At 35.5% G+C, this 22939-nt stretch overlaps 1 protein-coding gene across 4 annotated transcripts in view; it reads right to left on the bottom strand.

The window, feature by feature from the left end:
* SMARCAD1 (SWI/SNF-related, matrix-associated actin-dependent regulator of chromatin, subfamily a, containing DEAD/H box 1) overlaps positions 1-22939 on the bottom strand; it is an 85447-nt gene that overhangs the window by 35935 nt on the left and 26573 nt on the right. For 2 of the 4 annotated variants that reach the window (XM_033106255.1, XM_033106257.1), the window contains exons 5-8: positions 20867-20933; positions 10029-10132; positions 2165-2266; positions 1116-1197 (exon numbers count right to left, since the gene is read on the bottom strand). In XM_033106255.1, coding sequence (XP_032962146.1) covers positions 1116-1197; positions 2165-2266; positions 10029-10132; positions 20867-20933 — 355 coding nt within the window. The remainder of the gene's footprint in view (positions 1-1115; positions 1198-2164; positions 2267-10028; positions 10133-20866; positions 20934-22939) is intronic. The other 2 variants (XM_033106259.1, XM_033106258.1) reach the window with 1 other exon arrangement.

Below are 22939 nucleotides of genomic sequence, written 5' to 3'. Positions count from 1 at the left end.
TTGGTTAGAGCATGAGCTCTGGGCAATGTGCTGCCGGTTGGATTCCCACATGGGCCAGCGAGCTGTGTCCTCCGCAACTAGAATGAACTCAATGAGCTGCCGCTCAGCTCACGGGTGGCCAGATGGCTCAGCTGGTTGGAGCGCGAGCTCGCAACCACAGGTTGCCAGTTCGACTCCTCACCTCCCTCAATGGATGGTGAGCTGCACCCCCTGCAACTAAGACTGAACACGGCACCTTGAGTTGAGCTGCAGCTGAGCTCCCGGATGGCTCAGTCGGTTGGAGCGCATCCTCTCAACCACAAGGTTGCTGGTTCAACTCCCACAAGGGATGGTGGGCTGCGCCCCCTGCAACTAACAACAGCAACTGGACCTGGAGCTGAGCTGCGCCCTCCACAACTAAGATTGAAAGGACAACTTGACTTGGAAAAGTCCTGGAAGTACACACTGTTCCCCAATAAAGTCCTGTTCCCCTTCCCCAATAAAATCTTTAAAAAAAAAAAAAAAAAAAAAGCATTTGTAGTACAACGTTTCTTAAAAGAATTCATGAAAAAAACAAGAAAAACCTAAAACCAATTATACAGAACCAGTGCACTTGATTCTTGCTTAAGGATGTTACTAAACGTGTGATTCAACTCATCCCCACTACTTCTCATATACATTCGGTTGCTAAAGTTAAGAGTGTTCCCTATGGGATTAGGGACTTTGTTTCATGCCAGTGATTCCAATCTTGTATGTTTCTGATACTGGGGCTTTTGCCATTTACACAAGTGCAGGCTAGGACATCTACATTGCAGTGATTATGACACCAGCAATCATAAGATCCATCCTGAGAGCTATTAAAATGTAAAAAATATTTCTTTTGTACTCAATAAAACATGGCAGTTTAAAAGTAGCCATAACTATCAAAAAAAATTATCCAAACAGAAAAAGTATTTATTGTTTCATTTTATACTGCCATAAAGAATATGCCAAAACATTTTGGAATTGGTCATTTAAAAAATTTTGACATTATTATTTCCAACACCTTTTGCAATCCCATTCTGATTATTAGATAATAGGTTTACTATTTTCTTATATACAAAATATAGAATATGAAGTATGTATTTTCTAATTACCTTGGTCTTCAGCAAACACTTTTAAAGATTCTAAAGCTTCTGTGTACATCCACTCATGTTCCTTGAGTACATCCCTTAGTTCCTAGAAATAAGTTATTGATCTCTGTTAAAAATCTAATATTAGAACTTGTAGAAAACATTGATCTCTTTTAAAAATAAGTAAATCACCTGAAAACTTAATAGAATGCATCTGATTATTTCACACAACAGTTTTTATGCTGTTTTACAAATGCTTTCTGTGTGTATAATTTCACCTCCACAGATATGCAAGTCTTCAAAGAGAAAGAAGCCTGACTTTTTTTACATTTCTACTTTCCCGACCAAATGTTTGCTCAATTACATTTCAACACACAGCTAGGCTTTTACAAACTGCCAACTTCAAAACACGTCATTTCAACAATGTAAAGAACCAGTGTAGCAGCAAGATTTTGCATTCAGCTCCTCAGAATTAAGTAGATGTACTATCTATACATATACATGAACAAATCAAATGCAAGTGTAAATGTATTCCAAATGTTAAACAAATAATGTGTTTCTTTATACAATCATGTGTCTAAACAGCGATGCTTTTAGCACTGGCATGCTTGGCATGGGTCTTTCCTGACTGCGAAAGTAGTCTTACTATCTGTCAAATAGAACAAAGCTGTGGAATATTAACACATTGAAATGCAGTATTACACTTTAAAATTCTTCATGAGACATTTAAAGGAAAAAAAAAAAAAAACAAGAAAAAAAGTTAAAACAACTGACCTGGGGTTATGGATGGCTTCGTAGATGATTTACATTTTACACATGAGTTCACATCTGTCAGTTACTACGGTTATGTTTGTTATGATTGTGGTTATAATGCTGATACTATAGTTAGTAAATAAGGTAAATACACAATGAAAGAATTAACAGGCCCTATAAACATATTTTATAATATTAATACAGGAAAATATTAATTAGAAAAATGCAAAAATCATCCAAAGCTTTTACATGGCTGACCTCACACTATTTGGAATACAAACATTTAGTACACACTAATTAAATTTCTGTATAGTACTCACCTGTTTATCAAAATTGGGAAATTCCTTTTGCAATTTCAATACAATACTTTCCTGTTTTTCCCAATTATTGCTAGATTCTGCAGACTCATTTGATTCCTCTCCCTAATGGGGAGGGGAAAAAAAAAGAAACCAATTTCAGAGATTAATAACGATTGTCTTAAGACAGATTACATTTTGTATTTTGACGTGATTTGGAAGTTATCACATTCAACCAGAAGAACACAAAAATGTTTTTTTTGTTCATGTGAAAATTGACAAATTCATGTCGTGAAGGATGAAAAATTGCTGGTTTAAGATCACTGGAAGACTCTGATTGCATATCCAATAACTCACAACTCACGATCATTCATACAGTACTCAAAATTAGATAAATCTGCTAAAAAACTATAATGTTCCTCATATTAACTCAAAATAATCAAGGTATACCGAAGTCTCTCCGAGCTAATGGAGACCAAAAAAAAAAATTCAAATACATCATCTGTGCTCAGTTTCATACTCCCCTACAAATTTCAAATACTGAGAGAAAAGTTTACTTTTACTTCAGTCTTGATTCATAGAATGGCTGAAGTATCAATTGTTCAGCCACAACATAAAAGTGACACAATGATAAAAAAAATCTTGTGAAAGTAAACAACATATAAATTAAACTTCAACTAGAAATAACCGTGGTTATTCAAGCACACAGTCTCTTTTCTCTTTCTCTGTCACTTAACATTACTTAAAGAAACTGGTTAAAATTCCACATTTCAGCCAAAAAACAAAAAAAGATTCCTGGGTTTCATGCCTAAGAAAAATCTTGCATTTCAGTCAATTAAAAGGCATTGATCGACTCTGCTTAGAGCTGTAGCACATGTTACACAAACAAAATAGAGAAAAATACAGTCTCATACTTTTTCTACCTCCTTTCTTACCTAACAACTGAATGCTATATTTTCTTTCACTATCTAAGATAAAAATAAGTTGTGAGTGATACCTCTCTTACACACAGGAAAAAGATGATGTTCCATAGGACAGAAACAAATAAAATGCTATGGAAGTTTAGAGTATGAAGAAGAAATCTCCATGTATATTTGTAATAGTAAGTGGCCATTTGGGCTGAAGCACAGAGACCATGGACGGGTAGGCTGTAAGGCTGAAAAATGAAACCAGAGCTAATAATATTGTATAAGGCCTGGAGTGCCAAATTGAGGTCATTATTTATTCAGAAAGCAATAGGGTTTTGAGCAGGGGAGTAATAAAACACTAATACTTGGAGAAAGCACTTCAAAGCCCTCAAATATTCATACTGCCATCTTCAGTTTACCCCTGAAGACACTGAAGCTAAAGAACAAGCCTTTTAAAAGTCACAGATGGATAATAATCCCAGCTATGGCAGGACTAGAAACTGAGGAGTCTAATAGGTAAATCTACAGAGACAGAGAGCACACTGGTGGTTGCCAGTGGCTGGGGAGGTGAGGAGAGAATGAGGAGAAACTGCTTAAAAGGTATAGGATGCTATTATGGGACGATAAAAATGTTTTAGAACTAGATAGGAATGGTAGCTGCACAACACTGTGAACATACAAAATGCCACTGCATCGTTCATTCTAAAATGGTTAATTTTAAGCTATGTGAATTTCACCTCAATAAAAAAAAAGTTAAAATATTTGGAAAACAGTAAATATCTTTTGGTAATCAAATATGTGATAGCACAAATTAAACATTCAGTAGACAGTGTTCCTATCATTTGCTGTTTGCTCTCAGATCCCACACTTCTGCCAGCTCTGCTAATCTCTGTGACTGAAAATACTTTTGTGGTCCCGTGGTTACACCAGAGCTTTACAAATGCAAGGTGATTGGAATTTGGGCCCAAATCTGTCTCTGTGGGCCCAGGGGTTATGAATCAGTTCTGCAGTTATTTTTCTGGTTCCAGAATGCAGAGTTGGAATAGACGTAATTGACATTGGCAGAAATTTCTATTACGTCCATGACTCAAGGAGTAGGGGCTGTTGTAGGAAATACCAAATCCAAGTCCTTAGAATTGCCCCTCTCAAGCAGCAGCAGCAGCAGCAGCCTTACCACCATTCCTGAAGGAAATGCAGAAAAACGACACCACCATCCCATCCCAATGTAACCTGCCTCCTTGGCCTAGACAAAAGCTGGATGGGCCTCAGAGAATTATTTTAGGCTAACATAAACAAACAAGTGATGACCCCAACTGCAGCTGTTATACCAGATATGGTATTTTACTGGAGCAGATCAATGGAACCATGCAGTTATCAATCTGACAAATGCTTTTTCTTCTGTCCCAATTAGAAAGGATAAGTAGAAGCAATTTGTTTTCACCTGGGACAGATCAGTGATAGACACACCTTCACTGTCTTCAGGACTACGGTAACTCTCCTGCTCTCTCACAGTACAGTACCCAAGGACTGTGATAGTTCTGTACAGTCCACAGAATAATATCACTTTGTGCCTCTACTCTAATGATATCACATTGACTTGACTTGATAAGCAGAAGCAATTAAGTGTTTTCAATGGCCTTAGTAAGATACATACATGTCAAAGAGTGGGAAATCACTACCCTCAAATTCTGGGCCCACCACTTTCAAGATTTCTGTGGGGGTCCAATCTGGAGCAAGTTGTAAATACCACTAAAAAACCCCAAAAAAACAAACAAACAAAAAAACCATACACAAATGGCTGCACAATGCCTGACTCTTAAGAAAGAGACACAACACTTGGTTGGCCTCTTTAGATATTGGAGGTAAGGTTTACTTCATTATGGTGTGTTCTGCTCTGTTCACAAAGTAGCCCTTAAGACTGTCAGTTATGAATGGGGCTCTGAAGTAGGTCCAGTGCAATACAAGCTTCCCTGCCACTTAGGCTTCATGACCAGCAAGCAGATGCAATGATTCTCAAAGACTCTGTGGCTAATACAGATGTTGTATAAAGTCTCTGGCAAGCCCCAATAGGAAAATCACAGCACAGACCCACATGGTTTTGCAGCAAGGTCAAGTCTGCTTCTGCTGATAACTACAACCTATTCTGCTATAACTTGACATACACATTTCCCAAAATTACTGTGCTGTGCAAAATCATGAAAAGAAAAACTACAGTGTTGAAAACAATCCAGTTAGAGGTATAACATTCAAAAACTTCATCAGTGACACATTAAAAAAAGGAACCTTAAAAAAGGGTAAGCACGATTTTACACACATTAAATGTTTAACATATGCATAAATACTACAATAAATATGAACTGAAGTTTGCTTGGGGATTTAGCACTGGAAGGGTTGCAGCTTGTGAGTTACTACTGTGAAGTGGTAGGAGGAGGGTTATCTGAAAATGAACAGGACGTTGTAACATCATCTATAGAAGGGTGTGGCTCATAGTACTTGTGTTATCTCTGCTATAGAGGCTGAAACTAAAAAGAAATTTAAAAATAAATCAATACATTTCTGCTGCTTTGCTAGCCTCCTCCTTTCATACTAAAGTTGTCTGTATGTTTCCAACTCAACGGGATGCCATGGAGGATTCTCCTACATTCAGCATTAAAGCTATTCTCTTCAAACCAGTACAACTGCTTTCAATAACTCTTAAAACACCTGGTAACTGGATGTGTTACACTGTCATGGTGAAGGTTTCCGGTTTTTATGAACGTCACCATCATCTTTTGCATCTATATGGCCATACGCAGCAACCTATTTCAAGTTGCGGTGAAATCAGAATGGCACCCAAGAAACTCTTCAACACCTTCATTTTCAACCTCTTCAAATCCAACCTATTTCCCTAAATCAAAATCAAAACAGCTTGTTTTGAATTAAAAAACAAATTCTCTGAAGGATTAAACACTTCAAAATCACGAATCAAGTCAATGAGAATTTTCCACCACACAGCATGTAACACTCTTGTATCACTCACTACAGGCTTCTACAATGGAAGCAATGGCCGTTCTGATGTTAAATCTCTTCCAAAATTCCATAACCATATCTGCCTTCTCACCTTCAACAACAGCAATTAGCATCTTAAATGTTCACTTTAAATAGTAAGCCATGAATGTTATAACTCTTTTATCATGGGGCTGTATCAGAGAGGTGGTTTTTGGAGGCAAAAAGAAGGAAAAAGAAAAAAAAAGTTTTGGTTTCAGTTCAGCTTTTGTAGAGGGATAGCCTTGATGCATTATAAGAATTTTAAAGGTTAAGTGTTTTCATTTTGGAATTTTGTTTTTGTAATACTCCTCCATAACAGAGAAGAATTAAGTAAAAATATTAATGCAGATTTGGGCAGTCCATCCAATTTTGCTATACCTGTAGTGAACTCCAGGGCTGACTTTAGCTATTTCTTTTAAAAGGCTCAGTTTGGTAAGTGATAAACTACTATGGACTTTAGCTCCAAGTCTGTACCAGGCACTGGGATGGAACATCACAGTAATGTTACTTTTCAAAGCCTTAAATCCTAGAGTGTTTACTGTCTTTCACATTTGGATCCTTTGAGGCATGTATTCATAAGACACCTGTTTCAAAACTGAAAATTTAATTCAATGTATAGCCATCTCCTTCAGTTTACTTCTGTATCACCAATGGGAAATTATTTTTTGCAGCTTTCCCATCTGCAAGCAGGCTTTGTGAGCCAGTTGATGGCTGATGAATTGGTAGCACTGTTTGAAAAGACCAAAGCTACCACTAAAAGGAGCTCCTCGTGAAGGATAGTGATTTCCATTTCAGGTCTTTGTATAGAAAGATCCATGCAAAAAAAGTCGTTCCTGATGTTTTCACTCTTTGGTTTTTAATCCAAATGCTCAACCAACCACCTTTCCTTTTCTCCTATTTCTTTATACCTGTTCTTATTGACGTCACAGCATATGAAGATGGTCCAGCTATAGACTTTTATTTTGGGGACAATGTGGATTCCTTTATGCCCTTGCTCAGGGTATATATATCACATGTTCTCATTTCTTCCCAAACATTTGCTTCAAGCTTCTCCTCAACCTTTAAACTTTCCTTTTGTATGCACTGCGTGGTATTTTTGAACCAGAATGCTTAGATATGTTTGGGATGCTAAGTGAGTGCTTTTTTCAAATAGTAAAGATCATAGATGTGAAAGAACAGTAAAAGACAACTTTGTGGGATAACAAGTAGGGTGAAATGAAGCAGCCAGTAGATGTTTTAAGGTGTGTGCGTTTTATGTATTCCTATGTGGTCCAGTTCAGCTGGGTGTAGTTTTCTTTATTCGTCTAGTATTTGTCATGGACAAAAATTGTAGAGACAATGCAAAATTCAGGTTATACTACTCAAATTGTTCTCTAACATATTTACTGCATTGGAATAATACACATTTTTAAAACAGAGCGGACTGATCTCTTTTTGTGAAGCAATTGTTGGCTTGACAGGCAGACCTCATAGGAGCACAATGGTTGACCACGAGATATTAAGTGACCATCAGACTTGAGCTGCTATGTGATCTGGGTATGTGATCCCCCAATTCTAAAACTGAGCATGAACAGCAGGAAATGGAGAAGGTGTATTTTAGACTGGACTTGAGCTGGTTCAGAAGGTACAAATAAGTTACAAACAAGCACAAATAATAAGGTACAAATATTTGTCAGATCTCCACAGTACCTACTTCTGCTTTGCTGCTGCCCCTCCTTCAACCAGCATCTACAGCACTTTGGGGAATTATTTAGGATCAGATAATGGAGGAAATTTTGAACTCTGTTTTCAAAGAGTTTATATAATTGTTAGAAAAAGCTGAAAGTGAACAACTGCTATAATATAACCCCATTTGAGTGTAGCCCTGTGCACAACTTGGGACAGTGTATCTGTTGTATAGAATGAGATGGCCAGAGGTACAGATCAATGATATAACGTGGACACTAGCTAAAGAGAAGAACAAGAGTGGAAGATCAGTGACCAGAGTCTGGGGAAGAGGTGCATTGTTGAATTTCTCAGCAGTTTTTCTGAGAACAGAATGCAAGGGTAACAGTGTTCCACAGGAATGTTCAGCAAAGGGCATCTGCCGTAGAGGAGATTTTTAATAATCAGGTGGGCAAGATCCATTCTGTGAACACCAATAAGATCATAGCCCCTCAGATGCTTGCTCAATGGGTCTATGTATACACAAATGGTCACTGAAACAGGGGTTGAGGCTATGCATGCAGATCAACACGATAAGACTTTCCAACACCAGGATTTATCTGTCTGTTGCTACTATTGAATACTCAACCTGCCAAGAGCAGAGGCCAATGATGAGTTCCCATGACAACACCATTCCTTGGAAGATTCAGTCAGCTGACCATGGGAAGTTGATTACTTTGGACCCCTTTCATCATGGAAGAGACTGTAAGAGAAACTTGCTCTGGGCCTGAATTTACCTATCAGTTATGGGTTGATTTGTGCCTCCAAAATACATATGGTGAATAATGCCCAGTACCTCAGTCATAGTACCTTGACTATCAAGTAAAATTGAAGTCATTAGGGTGAGCCCTAATCTAATGACCGGTGTCCTTATAATAAAAGGAGAAATTTGGAGAAAGACAGGGAGCAGGCAATGTGAAGATGAAGACAGATCTAGAAGCCAAGGAATGCTGAAGTTGCCAGCAAACTACCAGAATCTAGGAGAGAGAGGTACAACAGCCCTCGGAAGGAACCAACCCTTCTGACACCTTCACCTTGAACTTCTAGCCTCCAGAACTGTGAGATAATGTTTCTGTTGTTTAAGCCACGCAGTTAGTGGTACTTTGTTAGAGCAGCCCTAGGAAATTAATACATCATATATGGAAAGCCTGATTCACAGTCACAGTACACTGTGACACAGCCATGTGTCTGACCAGGTAGCTAATTTCACTGGAAGATGAGGGCATCAATGGATTCAAGCCCAAGGAGCTCACTGATTTTACCATGCTCCTTAACACCTAGAAGCAGCTGGTTTACACACAGTAGTATCACTTAGTGAAAGTCCAGAATGTGAACTTGTAGATAAACCCTGCTATGTTGTCCAACAAGATGTACTACAAGCACGGTAAATGCTTTGGATCAGCCATCCATATGATGCTATTTCTCCCACAGCCATTACACACAGGTCTGTAAACTAAAATGTGGGCCTACTCTCTTACTACAGCTGTTCCTGATGCCTAAAAACCCACTCACAGGATTTTTACTTCCCTTCAGTATTCGTTCCCAAGGGAAGAATGCTTCCATGCAGGGACATAACAATAGTCCCATTAAATTACAGTAGAGATTGCCACCTGGCTATTTTGGGCTTCTTACACACCACTAAATCATAGGCAAAGAAAGAGGTTACTTTGTTAGTTGTGGTGATTTATTTCCATTACCAAGAAGAAATTGTGTTGTCTGAATGCAGAGACAGGGAGATCTGTGACTGGTTTCACTGGAAGGCCTCTTAGTAGTTCTAGCCATAAAGTAAAAGTTAATGGAAAACTAGAGTAACCCAATAAAAACTTAACTACTATTATTTTTAGATAACCAGTTAAGTAACAAAGGAGTCATCCAGAGAAGTTATAAGTAGTTGCCACTGGTGAAGAGGAAATGGTGCTGCTGGTGATAACAGCTGTTTTTCCTAAGTGTTGTATAACCATATGTATATGTAATTTTCATGAAATAAAATATAACTTTAAAGCATATTTTTATATCACTAGAATATTTTAAAAATTAACTTTATAACTCAGATAAGCAATTAATACTGGATATATTAAAAAGAAAGCAAAACCAGTCACAAATGAAATGCAGACAGATTTTCTGACTTGGTTGTGAGAGAGAAGAAAGAAGATTCATTTAGGGTGAATTTTCAGGTCTGATATCCGCAGACTCAACAAATTCTGTGCTTACGTAGCTAATTTTAATACTGCAATTCAAATATAACTTACATGATCCAGTCTTTTCTTTTTCATGGATTGATCATCATTAAATTCATCTTCCTCATATGGCTCTGAAGAAGAAGATAATTTTCTTTTTCTGGGTCCACCACCTTCTAAAATAGAAGACATTCAAAGTTTGCACAGGTAGTGTAAGAATCATTAATGCAAAGCAAGAGAAAAAGTGTTAGTTATTATAATGACTACATATGCATAGTTCTCTTGACATAAAGCTCAATGTTATTTCTTGATGTCATGTGTACTCAATAAATGTCAATAGAATCGAAGGAAAAGTGAACAGAGACTCTTTGGTCTTTCAAAAGCAGAAATCACTGGAATAATGTATTTGTCAACCACCACACTGAATGCTAAAAATGTACATCACTAAATTGATGAGTAATTCTTCATAGTAATATTGAAAGGAAAGGGCTCTCCCCAGTGACTGAGTGTTCAGTGGTGAAAAAAGGGTGAGTCCCACCAGTGTGGCTTATCTAAATAGCATCACTGACACCAGTAATTGTTTACTATGTACCAGGCTTTACAGGAGGGTTTTATAAACTGTTTCATTTCCTTTCCAAAACAAACCTACAAAGTAGGTAATATTCTCATTTAACAAATGAGGAGGAACTGAAATATAGATAGCTCAAGCAATTAATGCTTTTAAACTTATGAGAGTATAAAATACGAATCTACAGTAATAGAAAATTTGCATATTCTAAGACTGAAAGAAAACAACTCAATCTACATGATTTTAAGAAGCTTTAATACGTATTTATACTTTGTATACATTTATCTATTTCTTAAATACTTTTACTTTCAGAGAGCAAAGTCCTTAGACATATCGTTGCGCTAATATGAACGTGTCTGCTAAAGCTTACGCAGGTTTAAGATTTCAGTATTAATTATATCAGTACACTAACTATGCAGTTAGAAATAAAACTTATAGAAAACTATATTCAAAATAAAAACGAACATGACAGCTTTTAAGTTGTAAGCCTGAAATTTTCATAATATGGCTATAACACAGTAACTGAATGCCATTAGACTTTTAAAGTATAGTAATTACATGTCAGTATGAATGCTTGTTATTTTTTTCTCTCAATTAACTTCATAGTAAATGTGCACTACGCATCTACTTTAAAAAGTGGAAAATATAACCACCACCCTATCATTACCCATATATTTGCTGGGGTTGAGTAAGCATTATTAGTACTATTCTAAGTCTGAAAAAAACCTTCAAACTAGATCATTTATTTCATGTCACCTAGACATGTATCTTTCCTAAAAGAGCAAGAGCTTTGTTTTGTCAAAGAATTCTTCAGCCTTAAATATGTGTCTATACATTTTTTTTTTTGGGTTAACATTACACCAAATCTTACATATATATAAAATGGCTAAAAGCAAAAATTTGCAATTATATGTGGGAGAAAATGCAAAACTAAAATTTTACTACAAAAGGTTACAAACAGCACACAATGCTTACCTATCTCTAAACCTATTCTATATATAATTATTAATTAAAATTTTTCTACACTAAATGTCACTTCCAAATCCTGTGTTTTATAAATTGACATCTTTTATTGGGAACACCCATCATCAATTCAAAGGGAAAAAAATTATTACCACATACTCCAGATAAAAATAAATTTCACGTAAATTCAACATTTAAAAATAAAAGCTAAAACACGAAACTGCAAAAAGAAAATATGGACCAAGAACACAAATAGGCAGTTTAACAGAAACAAAAAATAAGATGTTCAACCAATAATTAAAGACAGGTAAATAAAATAACAGTAAAATACACTTTTTCATCCTAAGATTAAAAACAGTAAATTGACTGTGGATAAATAAGTACTTTTGAACACTATGAATTGCAATAGGTTCTCTGGAAGGCAATCTAAATAACACATCTCAGAATTTTAGATGTGTATTATCTCTTAATGCAACAATTCCTTCTCTAGGAATTTATTCCACAGAACTGATAGAAATGTTTGCGTAGGCATACATACAAAAATGTGACCAAAATGTCTACATGTCCAAGATATTAGACAAATTAGGATACACACATAAATGCCACTGTATAAAAGAGGCAGACTTTTATAGTAAGATGGGAAGATGTCTAACAAATGGAAAAGTTACCATACAGCAGATATAATAGGTTCATACTCACATAAATTTTTTTTTGCCTATTCTTACACATACAGAGAAATGGAAAAAAAAGCTAGAGATTACTGATAACATCAATAAATTCACATTTTTACATTTTAAAACAGGGTAAAAACTTTGGATATTACTTTTTTATAACTTAGTATTCATAAATAAAAACTTCCAGAAAGCAATACATAAAAGCTACCCTTTGTTTAATATGCAAGATGATACTGTCTATAAAAGATTAATTTGTGGTTAAAACCAATGTCCAACATCATGATTTGTGGAACTGTCCAAGATCTCTTACAAGTACTTAAAAAAGTCTGTCATTGAAAATTGTCCTAATATATATCCAAAACAGTTTCCCATCCTAATGATACTGTACCCTACTGTCGTGAGACAAAGCCACCATTCTATTACTTCAAAAGTGGACAGTACAAAATATGAAGATGACTGTTATGATTGTCCAGTCCATTCCAAGATGAAGCATGTACATTTACTTAAAAAACAAGAAAAACCTGATTTCTTCTTTCCTTGTAACTTGCCACTTGACATTTTTCAAAAAAAAAAAAAAAAATAGAAATAGTATCAAAGTATAGTACAGAATGAGAAGAAAACAACTCAAGTGAAGTTCAAATTTAATGAAAATTCTAAACTCCATGAGAGCAGAGGTTTTGTCTATCTTGTTTCTTTGTGCATCCTCAGTACCTAAAATAGCATCTGACACCTAGTAGTAAGTGCACAATAAATATTTTTCAAGTTAGTAAGTTGAATGACATAAATTGTTCCAGAGAAAAAAGATTAGACACTACTGTGGAATAAAGTTATTCTACAGATTTTTCAATGGAAAGATTATGGAATACTGAGATATTATGAGAACAAGAAAGAGTATGTAAAATTTCCCAAACTGTTTTACAATTCAAAAGATGTTTAGTAAGACTAGTATTTTTGGGAACTTTTACAGTTAGTGCTAGACTACACTAATTAGGAAGACAGTCAACCTTTTCCTATACCATTTTCTGTCATTAGATGGCCTTAAGAACAAGTGACTGCTACCATTTACTATGTACTTACTATGTGCCACTTATTATAGTAAGAAATTTACAATGACTCTATTACTGTTTTTTAACAACTCATGAGTTCAGTACATTATACTATATTAGTGCTAAGGAAACAGAGGCACACACGAGCGGGCAACAATGCCCAAAGTCACACAGCTAGTAGCATTCTGTGTCGGTAGCACCCACACAACAAAATACCATTCCCTTGCTCAAATTAGAGCAAATTAAAGATTTGAAATATTTCATATGGACGAAATAATATCAACTTTAGAATCCACTCCAATACAATATACTTTGTGAAGGCAAAAAATGAGGTAGAGAATTTAGAGGGATCACAGGCCCATGGGAGCACATTATATATTTTCTATTTTGGTATATTTTTAAGTTTCAAAACAATTTTAAAAGCTAAAAACATCCACTTAGAGAAATGGGCATTTATTCACACACTGTTAATGAAAGAATCGGCACAAGCTTTAAAAATGTAACATGGAAGTATTAATACATGTAAAATTTTAAATGTGCATACCCCATGATTCAACATCCTGGTTTAAAATTCAGGCTAAAGATATAACGACATAAACATTTACTTCTAAGGCTATTTACTTTAGTACTAAAATAACAAAATAATGGAAACAAAAATGCTAGCTAATAGAGAAATAGTTAATAAACTAATCCTCTCGGCTGTTCAGAAGAATGTTATGAAGCCACTTTTTTAAATTAGATAAATCTCTTGTAATGATGAGTTATCCATGATAAACCATCAAATCATATTTTAAAATGCACATCAGGAATGACATCTCCATCATGGAAGAGTGAGAAAAACCTCTTGATCTCTCCCCTTAAAGTTCTAAGTTGGACAACAATGTGAGAGATGTGCACATTCAGACATCGGAAGGTGGGCATACGGGGCGAGTGGGGGAGAGGAGGCAGGGGAAAAGGCAGGGAGGACAGAGATGGGAGCCACAGATGCAGTCCAGTGTTGACTACAGCCCCAAGGAAAGCGGTAACAGTGGAGGGTCAGGTTGCAACCCCCAGTCAGCAGACCGAAGGGGCGGAGGCGGCATTCCAGCCTGTGTGGCCGGCACACACTGAGTCTGAGCCCAGGAATGAGGGGAGAAACAGTACAGGGTGGTGGCGCCTGGTATGAAACAGCCACCATCACCAGGGGGATAAAAAACACTGATAACAGACATGCCAATACGTCCCCTCCTTTCCCTCCTCACCCTTCTGTAGTCCACTCAGCTCCAGCAGACATGGCAGCAAAGGAATCAGGTACCATGTTTCCCCAAAAATAAGACCTAACTGGAAAATTAGCCCTCGCGTGATTTTTCAGGATGACATCCCCTGAATATAAGCACTAATGTGTCATTTGGAGCAAATATTAATATAAGACCTGGTCTTGCTTTTGGGAAAACACGGTAGTGAAGGGGCAGAAGCAACATTCTAGCCAGTGCAGCCTATACTCATTGTGGCTAAACCCAGTGGAAAAAACAAACCCAAACATGCAGGAACCAGTCCCCCACAACCCTACCCACCCCCACCCACCCCTCCCTTACCAATCACGGAGAACCCTGGTAGAGGCAGCTGGGATACTTCAGATAATGAGACGAGGCTGGTGCCTTCTGGTTCCAGTTAAGCAGTACTGGGAACTCAAGGCTGCCTGCCACACATCACCACCACATAAGAGGTGCCCCGAAACCAAAGGGATTGACCCAGTCATGAAGGGGATGCCCTCTTCGTTGGGGAATATGGGGCATTTTCCACAGGCAAGGGGACACTGCCCCACAGTGATCCCAGAACTCCCAGTAGTGCAGGTAAGAGAAAACAAAAACTTGCACTATAGGGCCATCTACTGTGAAACAAAGAAAGGCCTCTAATTATCAACCTGCAAAATGGTTAAAAGAAACAAGTACTTAGAAAGTATTTCAATGCCTCAAATGTCCAGGGAGAGAAATAATCCATCAAATACCATGAACAACCAAAGTAAGAAGGTAGCTCAGAAAGAAACTTAAAAATCTCCAGAAAATAAACTCAAAAGACTTGGAACTGTGATTTAAATGACAGAGAATTCAAGATTGTAGTTCTGACAAACTTAATGACATACAGGAAAACTCAGAACAGCAGTTCAGTGAGCTCAGGAATAAAAATCAATACACAAAAGAAGTACCTTACCGAAAATACTGAAACTATAAAAAAGGACCCAATAGCAAGTCTGGAGCTGAAGAACTCAATTAATGAGCTGAAGAATAAATTAAAGAGCTTAGGAAATACAGCAGAACGAATGGAAGAGAGAATTTATGATCTTGAAGACAGAAATACAGAAATGATTCAAGTGGAACAAGAAACTTGAGTTTTCTAAAAAACTGAAAGAATTCTACGAGAACTATCTGACTCCATTAGAAACAGCAATATTAAAAATAATGGGTATACCAGAAGGAGAAGGAAACTGATAGCCTATTAAAACAAGTAACAGATGAGAACCTCCCAAACCTAGGAAAAGAGCTGGACCTTCAAAACCAAGAAGCGAACAGAACACCTAATTATCTCAATGCAAAAAGACGTTCTCTAAGGCGCGTCATATTAAAGCTGTCAAAAATTAACGACAAAGAATTCTCAAGGTAGCCAAGGAAAAGAAGTCTGTAACCAAAAAAAATTTAAAAAACCCTTCAGATTCATCAAATTTTTTCAGCAGCAACCCTATAAGCTATGAGAGTGGAATCAAATATTTAAAATACTGAAAAAGAATAATCACCAGCCAAGAATAATATATCCAGCAAAGTTATCCTTTCGATATGATGAATAAAGGCTTTTCCAGACCAACAAAAGCTGACAGAATTTACCACCACACAACCTGCGTTACAAGAAATGGTGAAAGGAGCTCTTCTAACTGAAACAAAAAAACAAAAGGATACACAACTGTAAGATGACAACAGACAGAAGCAGAAAATTGCAACTCTTATTCAGAGTAGGGTATTAAACACGTAAATATAAAGGTTGAGGGGGGTAAAAGCTTTAAATAAAAAGACTACAGCTTCTGCAATTTGGAAATGAACGCACAGCAAAAAAAGGATAATTTGTGACAACAAAACCATAAAATGGGAGGGGGAAGGTCTGAACTTGTACAGGTGAAGGAACATAAGATGGAATTAGAAGAAAAAGGATTAGCGTACATTTGAAACTTCTTTTGAATAAACCTTATGGTAACCATAAAACAAAAATCTAGAACTGAGACACATAATATCAAAAAAAAAAAAAAAAAAAAGATACGGAGAAAAATATCATAGAATACCACCAAACTAATATAACAGACAGAAACACAAAAGAAAAAATAGAGACACAGAGCAACCAGAAAACAAAAGATAAAATAGTTATAGGAAGACCCCATAAGTCAACAATCACCCTAAATATAGATGGACTGAACTCATCAATTAAAAGACACAAAGTAGCAGGATGGATTGAAAAACAAGACCCAATTATATGTTGCTGCCTTCAGGAGACCCACCTCAACTACAAAGAGAAAGATCCAAAGTGAAGGGGTGGAAGATGATACTCAAGCAAATAGCATCCAGAGAAAAGTGAGTGTAGCTGTACTTTTATCTGACAAACTACTTTTCAAGATAAAAAAGATAACAAGACAAAAATGGACAATTTACAATGATAAAAGAGACAATGCATCAAGAAGACATAACACTTAACTATCTATATATGTACTCAACCAGGGAGTACCAAAATATATAAAGGAATTACTAACATATCTAAAGGGAGAAACTGACAAAACCACAATTAAAGTAGAGGACCTAAAATGCCCCTTTGATGGTAATGGAATGATCATCCAAACAGAAAATCAGTAAGGATATATCGACCTTAAATGAATTTTAGATCAAATGGACAGAATTGATATTTACAGAGCTTTCCATCCCCAAACAACAGAATATACATTCTTCTCCAGTGCAAACAACAGAATATTCATTCTTCTGTAGTGTACATGGAACATTCTCAAGAACAGGTCATATGTTAGGGCACAAAACTTGTCTCAATAAATTTAAATTTAAATCATACCAAGCATATTCTCCAACCACAATGGTATGAAACTGAAAATTAACTGGAAAAAGAAAGCTGGAAAACCAAATACATGTAGTTTAAACAATATGCTACTGAAGAACTACTGGGTCAAAAATAAATAAAAGATCAAAACATATATAGAGACAAATGAGAACGACAATACGACATGCCAAAATTTGTGGGATGCCATAAGAGCAGTATTAAGAGGAAATTTTATAGTATTACAGGACTACCTCAAAAAACCAAACAAAAACCCCTCAAATTACCAATCTAACATTTCACTGTAAAGTATTTGAAAAACAACAAACCAAGCCCAAAGTCAGCAGAATTAAATGAAATAGAGAATAAAAAGACAATAGAAAAAAAATTAATGAAACAGAGCTGTTTTTTGAAAACATGGATAAAATCGACAAACCTTTTGCTAAACTCATTAAAGAAAAAAGACTCGAATAAAATCAGAAATGAAAAGGAGAAGTTACAATAGACACCACAGAAATAAAGAACTATACAAGAATACTCATGAAAGGCTATATGCCACAAAATTCAATAACCTAGAATGGACAAATTCTTAGAAATATTCTTCCTAGACTGAATCACGAAAAACTGGAAAACCTAAATAGACAAACCAACAGTGAGGAAATTAAAATAGTAATCAAAAACCTCCCAAAAAGCATTTGACAAGATACAACATCCATTTAGGATTAAAACACTGAATAAAATGAGTATAGAAGAAAAGTACCTAAACATAATAAAGGCCATATATAACAAACCCTCAGCTAATATCATACTCAATGGAGAAAAGCTGAAAAGAAAGCTTTTCCTGTAAGACAGTAACAAGACAACGATACCTACTTTCACCACTGTTATTCAACACAGTATTAGAAGTCCTAGCCAAAGCAATCATGCAAGAGAAACAAAGAAAAGGCATCCAAATTGGGTATGGAAAAGTAAAACTGTCACTTTTTGCAGATTACATGACTCTTTATATAGAAAACCCTAACTCCACCAAAAGACTACTAGAAACAATAAACAAACACAATAAAGTTGCAGGATGAAAAAAAATCAATGTACAAAAATCCACTGCATTCCAATATACTAACAATAAAATATCAGAAAAGTAATGAAGGACTTATACACTGAAAACTACAAGACATGGTTGAAGAAAATTAAAGACGACACAAAGAAATGGAAAGATATTCTGTGTTCATCGATTAGAAGAATCAACACAGTTAAAATGGTCATATTACCTAAAGTAATATACAGATTTAATGCAATCCCCATCAAAATCCCAATGGCCCTTTTCAAAGAAATAAAACAAAAAACCCTTCAAACTTGTATGGAACCAAAAAGACCATGAGTAGCCAAAGCAATCCTAATAAAAAAGAACAAAGACGGAGGTATAACACTCCCTGATTTCAAATTATACTACACAGCTATAATAATCAAAACAGCATGGTATTGGCAGACAGACACACAGACCAATGGAACAGAACTGAGAGCCCAGAAATACACCCATAAATATATGGTCAACTAATTTTTGACAAAGGAGCCAAAAACATACAATGAAAAAAGGAGAGCCTCTTCAAATGGTGGGAAATTTGGAAAGCCACGTGCAAAAGAATGAAACTAGATTTCTAACACCATATACAAAAGTTATCTCATAACGAATTAAAGAATTAAATATAAGACCTGAAAAAATAAAATACACAGAAAAAAACATAGGTACTACTAACCTTAAGGACCTTGTTCCCAGAGAGGTTTTTGTGAAATTGACCCCAAAAGCAAGGGAAGTAAAAGCAAAAATAAATAAATGGGACTGGCGTCAAGAAAACTTCTGCACAGCAAGAGAAACCAACAAATCAAAAAGGGAACCAACCGAATAGGAGCAGATATTTGCAGATGGTATCTTTAATAAGGGGTTATTGACCAAAATATATAAAGAACTTATGCAACTAAACAACAACAAAAAAAATCCTATTATAAAATGGGCAGAGTTGAACTATTTTCCCAAGAAGACTACAAATGGCCAATAGATATATGTAAAGATACTCAAATTTACTTGTTATAAGGAAAATGCACATCAAAACCACAATGAGATACAACCTCACACCTGTTAAAATGGCTATTATCAACAAGAAATAAGAAGTGTTGGAAAGGATAGAGAGAAAAGGGAACCCTCGTATACTGCTGTTGGGAATGTAAATTGGTATAGTCACTATGGAAAACAATATGGAGGTTCCTCAAAAAATTAACAGCTATCCTATGATCCAGCAATCCATCTTCTGACTATCTACCAAAAAAATTTAAAAACATTTTTGTAAAGACTTATGTTCACTGCAGCATTATTCACATACAGTGGCCAAGACATGGAAAAACCCAAGTGTCCTTCAATGGATGACTGGATAAAGAAGATGTGGTACATATATACAATGGAATACTACTGGGCCATAAAAAGGACAAAATATTGTCATTTTTGACAACATAAGTGGATCCTGAGAGTATCATACTAAGTGAAATCAGACGGAAAAGGACATGAACCATATGATTTCACTCAGATGTGGGATATAAAACAAAGTAACAAACAAAACAAACAAACTCAGACACCAACAACAGTATGGTGGTTAGCAGAGTGGAAGGGGGTGGGGGGCGAAGAGGTAAAGGGAGTCAACTATATGGTGACAGAAGACTAGACTTTAGGTGGTGAGCACACACTGCAGTGATACAAATGATGTATTAATAGAAATGTACACTTGAAACTTATATAATGTTATTTACCAATGCTACCCAAATTAATTTGAAAAATGTAAACCAATAATATAATTACATTTCGTAACCTATGTGTTGTACAATGGTTTATATAAGCACAGGAAAAGTTGAGAATGACACAAAGCAAATTTAAAAGTGGTCAATAGAGTATGGGTTTGCTTTCATTCCTTAAATAACTTTTTGGTAATGGGATTACAGGTTATTTCTACTTGTTTGGTATGTACAAGTTTTAAAAAAATTAAGATAGCATTTCCAAAAAACTTGGAGGTGCTTTTATATTACAAACTCCTCCAAATGCATTTATTTTGTTTCCCAAGTCTGGAAGAGAGCATAGATAGTTACTAAATGAAGGAATGCTGATTACCAGCTAGGACTTTCCACAAGACATTATGTTCCTACTGACTCAGATTTGTAGACCTGTAAATAAAACCACAATGCAATTAGAAAGGACACTCAAGAAAAAAAGTGTATCTTCCAAAACTTCACTGTTATGAGATTTGATCTGTGGAAAACAAGCAAAACTACCAATGAAAAGCTGTCCCCTCCCTTTTCTGGAGGGGGGGTGGAAATCAACATAGAAAATTGGGTTTCCAAACAGCTGTATGAGCTCAGGTAAGTCACTTAACCTTCTTAAGATTCAGTTTCTTCATCTAAAAAATCCTGAAGTCCCTAATACCTCTTAAGGTTCCTGTAAGAATTCATGAGGGAAAAATCCATAAAGGAACATGGTAAATTGTAGAGCAATATTAAAAATGAGAAGATATTATTATATAACTAATAAATTAACACGGGTTGAAACTAAGTCAGGCATACCTGCATCACCAAACATCAGCAAGGCAGCAGCAATTGCTCCATCCATTGTGCTGGTTGATTCAATCAACTAACAATGAAAAAAGGTCAATGTTTTTAAAACAACACTTTAAAAATTATTTCATGAAGATATCAAAATATTACAGAATACATTAAATATATATAAGATGAGTAAATATGTATAGTTTAAGTTCATTAAATCCTATGACAAATTTTCAGGAAGCCTGGTTTATCTAAAAGTCTGAACTGACCTGAACATATCTTAAAATGTATCAAATTTACTCATCATTATTATAAAGGAAAAACTAAAACAAATATATACAGTATATTCAAAGTTTTTGTTAATTACAAGATTGTGCGCTGAAGTCCTAAAAACTTTCTACCTGTCCAGGCACTGAGGTGTGTGTGGCGGAAGGGTGGTGGGGAGAGACGGGGAGACTGACAGGCATTTATATTATTCCCTTTTTATTGACATTTAGTGGTGGACACTGGCATACATTAATTCTGCACTCATTTAAAAAAATCTAATACTTCGTAAGATGAGTGGGATAAAGGGCTCTTTTGATTTTTACTCTATTGCTGAATTGCTTTAACTTATTCAAGAACATATGTATATTACTTAAGAGACATTTTCAATATATTTTTGTACTATTCTGTAACACTAGATTCCAGAAGAAACTAAGCACCCTGTATTTTTCTCTTGCTAAAGTTTCTTATATTTCCAATTAGTTACTTGTTTTAAAAAGTTCTCACTTTAAAAAATCAGCTTTTTTTTTTGTATTAAACAGGCTCAAATCAAATGAGTGCTCTCTTCACTAGTTTTCCTAAATTGGATCACAAGTTATCCTGTAGGCCTCTCTCCTTTTCAAAACAGCCAAAGCATATTCTTAACAAGTCTAAGACTAAATTTCCATTTTATAACTTCTTGAATTCTTTTATATGGGTCTAAAAGCCTTTGTAATTTATGCATCTCACTTTTAAATCTCTTGAAATGATAGGGATCACTTCAAATCCAGATCACCTCAAGAGTGCTCTGCTTTAGAGTGAGTGATAAGCTACATTCCAAATGTTTCAGATACTGATTAATGAAACATACAGATTCTACATATCAAGTCTATTTTCCCATTGTAATTATAAAATTAGAGATAAATAATTCCACAGGAAAAAAAAATCCCCTTGAATTACATGAAAAATTGGCAACAAGCTAAAAAGTATTTTTAAAATGAGACTTATTTCTTTGACTATTTTAGTACTCCATCAAGTTTATTCTGTTGGAAGCTCTTTCCAGCAGTGTAAGTGGCCCTGTAGCCACCAGTGGCTACATTTCTTTTCTTCTTATTCTAGAAAAAAATCATACCAGGAGACAAATAACACTGCTAGCAGGAGAAAATGTACACCCAAGACAACACTAAAGTTTCATTTAGCTAACACTTAAGAAGGCCCAGGCCACCTTCAGTCAAGACTTGTTTTGTTTGCCCTGAATGGTATTTTGTTGTTCTTTAAATCAGTCACCATGAAAAGGAATGAAGTACTGATATAACATAAACCTCAAAATCTTATATTAAGTGAAAAGAAGTCAGTCATAAAAGATCATTATTATATGACCCCATATATGAAATGTCCAGAATAGGCAAGTCATAAATTCAGAGATTATTAGTTGCCTTGGGCTGGGAGAGTAATTGCTAATGAGTACAAGGTTTCTTTGTGGAATGATTAAAACGCTTTAAAATTATAGTTACGGTTGTGCAATTCTGTAAATATACTAAAAACCACTAAATTATGCACTTTAAACAGGAGATCCTTATAACATTTAAACTGTATCTCAATAAAGTTATTAAATTGATGATCAACATTAAATAAAAATCCAGCCTTTTCTCTTAATTTGAAAAATTAGAATCTCTGATAAAAATAGGCTATCATTGATATCACATACCATATCCTGCTGCAGCTAAGGAGTTGCTACTTCTTTTAGAAAGGACATGTACTCTATGGTATGCCAGTGTGCACCACTAAATCTCAACAGCAACTCTTTGTCATTTAAAGAAAAAAAAAGCCTCCAGATATTTTTGAGATGGG

This window comes from Rhinolophus ferrumequinum, chromosome 5, assembly GCF_004115265.2.
Source record: "Rhinolophus ferrumequinum isolate MPI-CBG mRhiFer1 chromosome 5, mRhiFer1_v1.p, whole genome shotgun sequence".
NCBI classification, from domain to species: Eukaryota; Metazoa; Chordata; class Mammalia; order Chiroptera; family Rhinolophidae; genus Rhinolophus; species Rhinolophus ferrumequinum.
The sequence above is the reverse complement of the archived record's forward strand: the minus strand, read 5'-3'. Positions and strand labels throughout refer to the sequence as shown.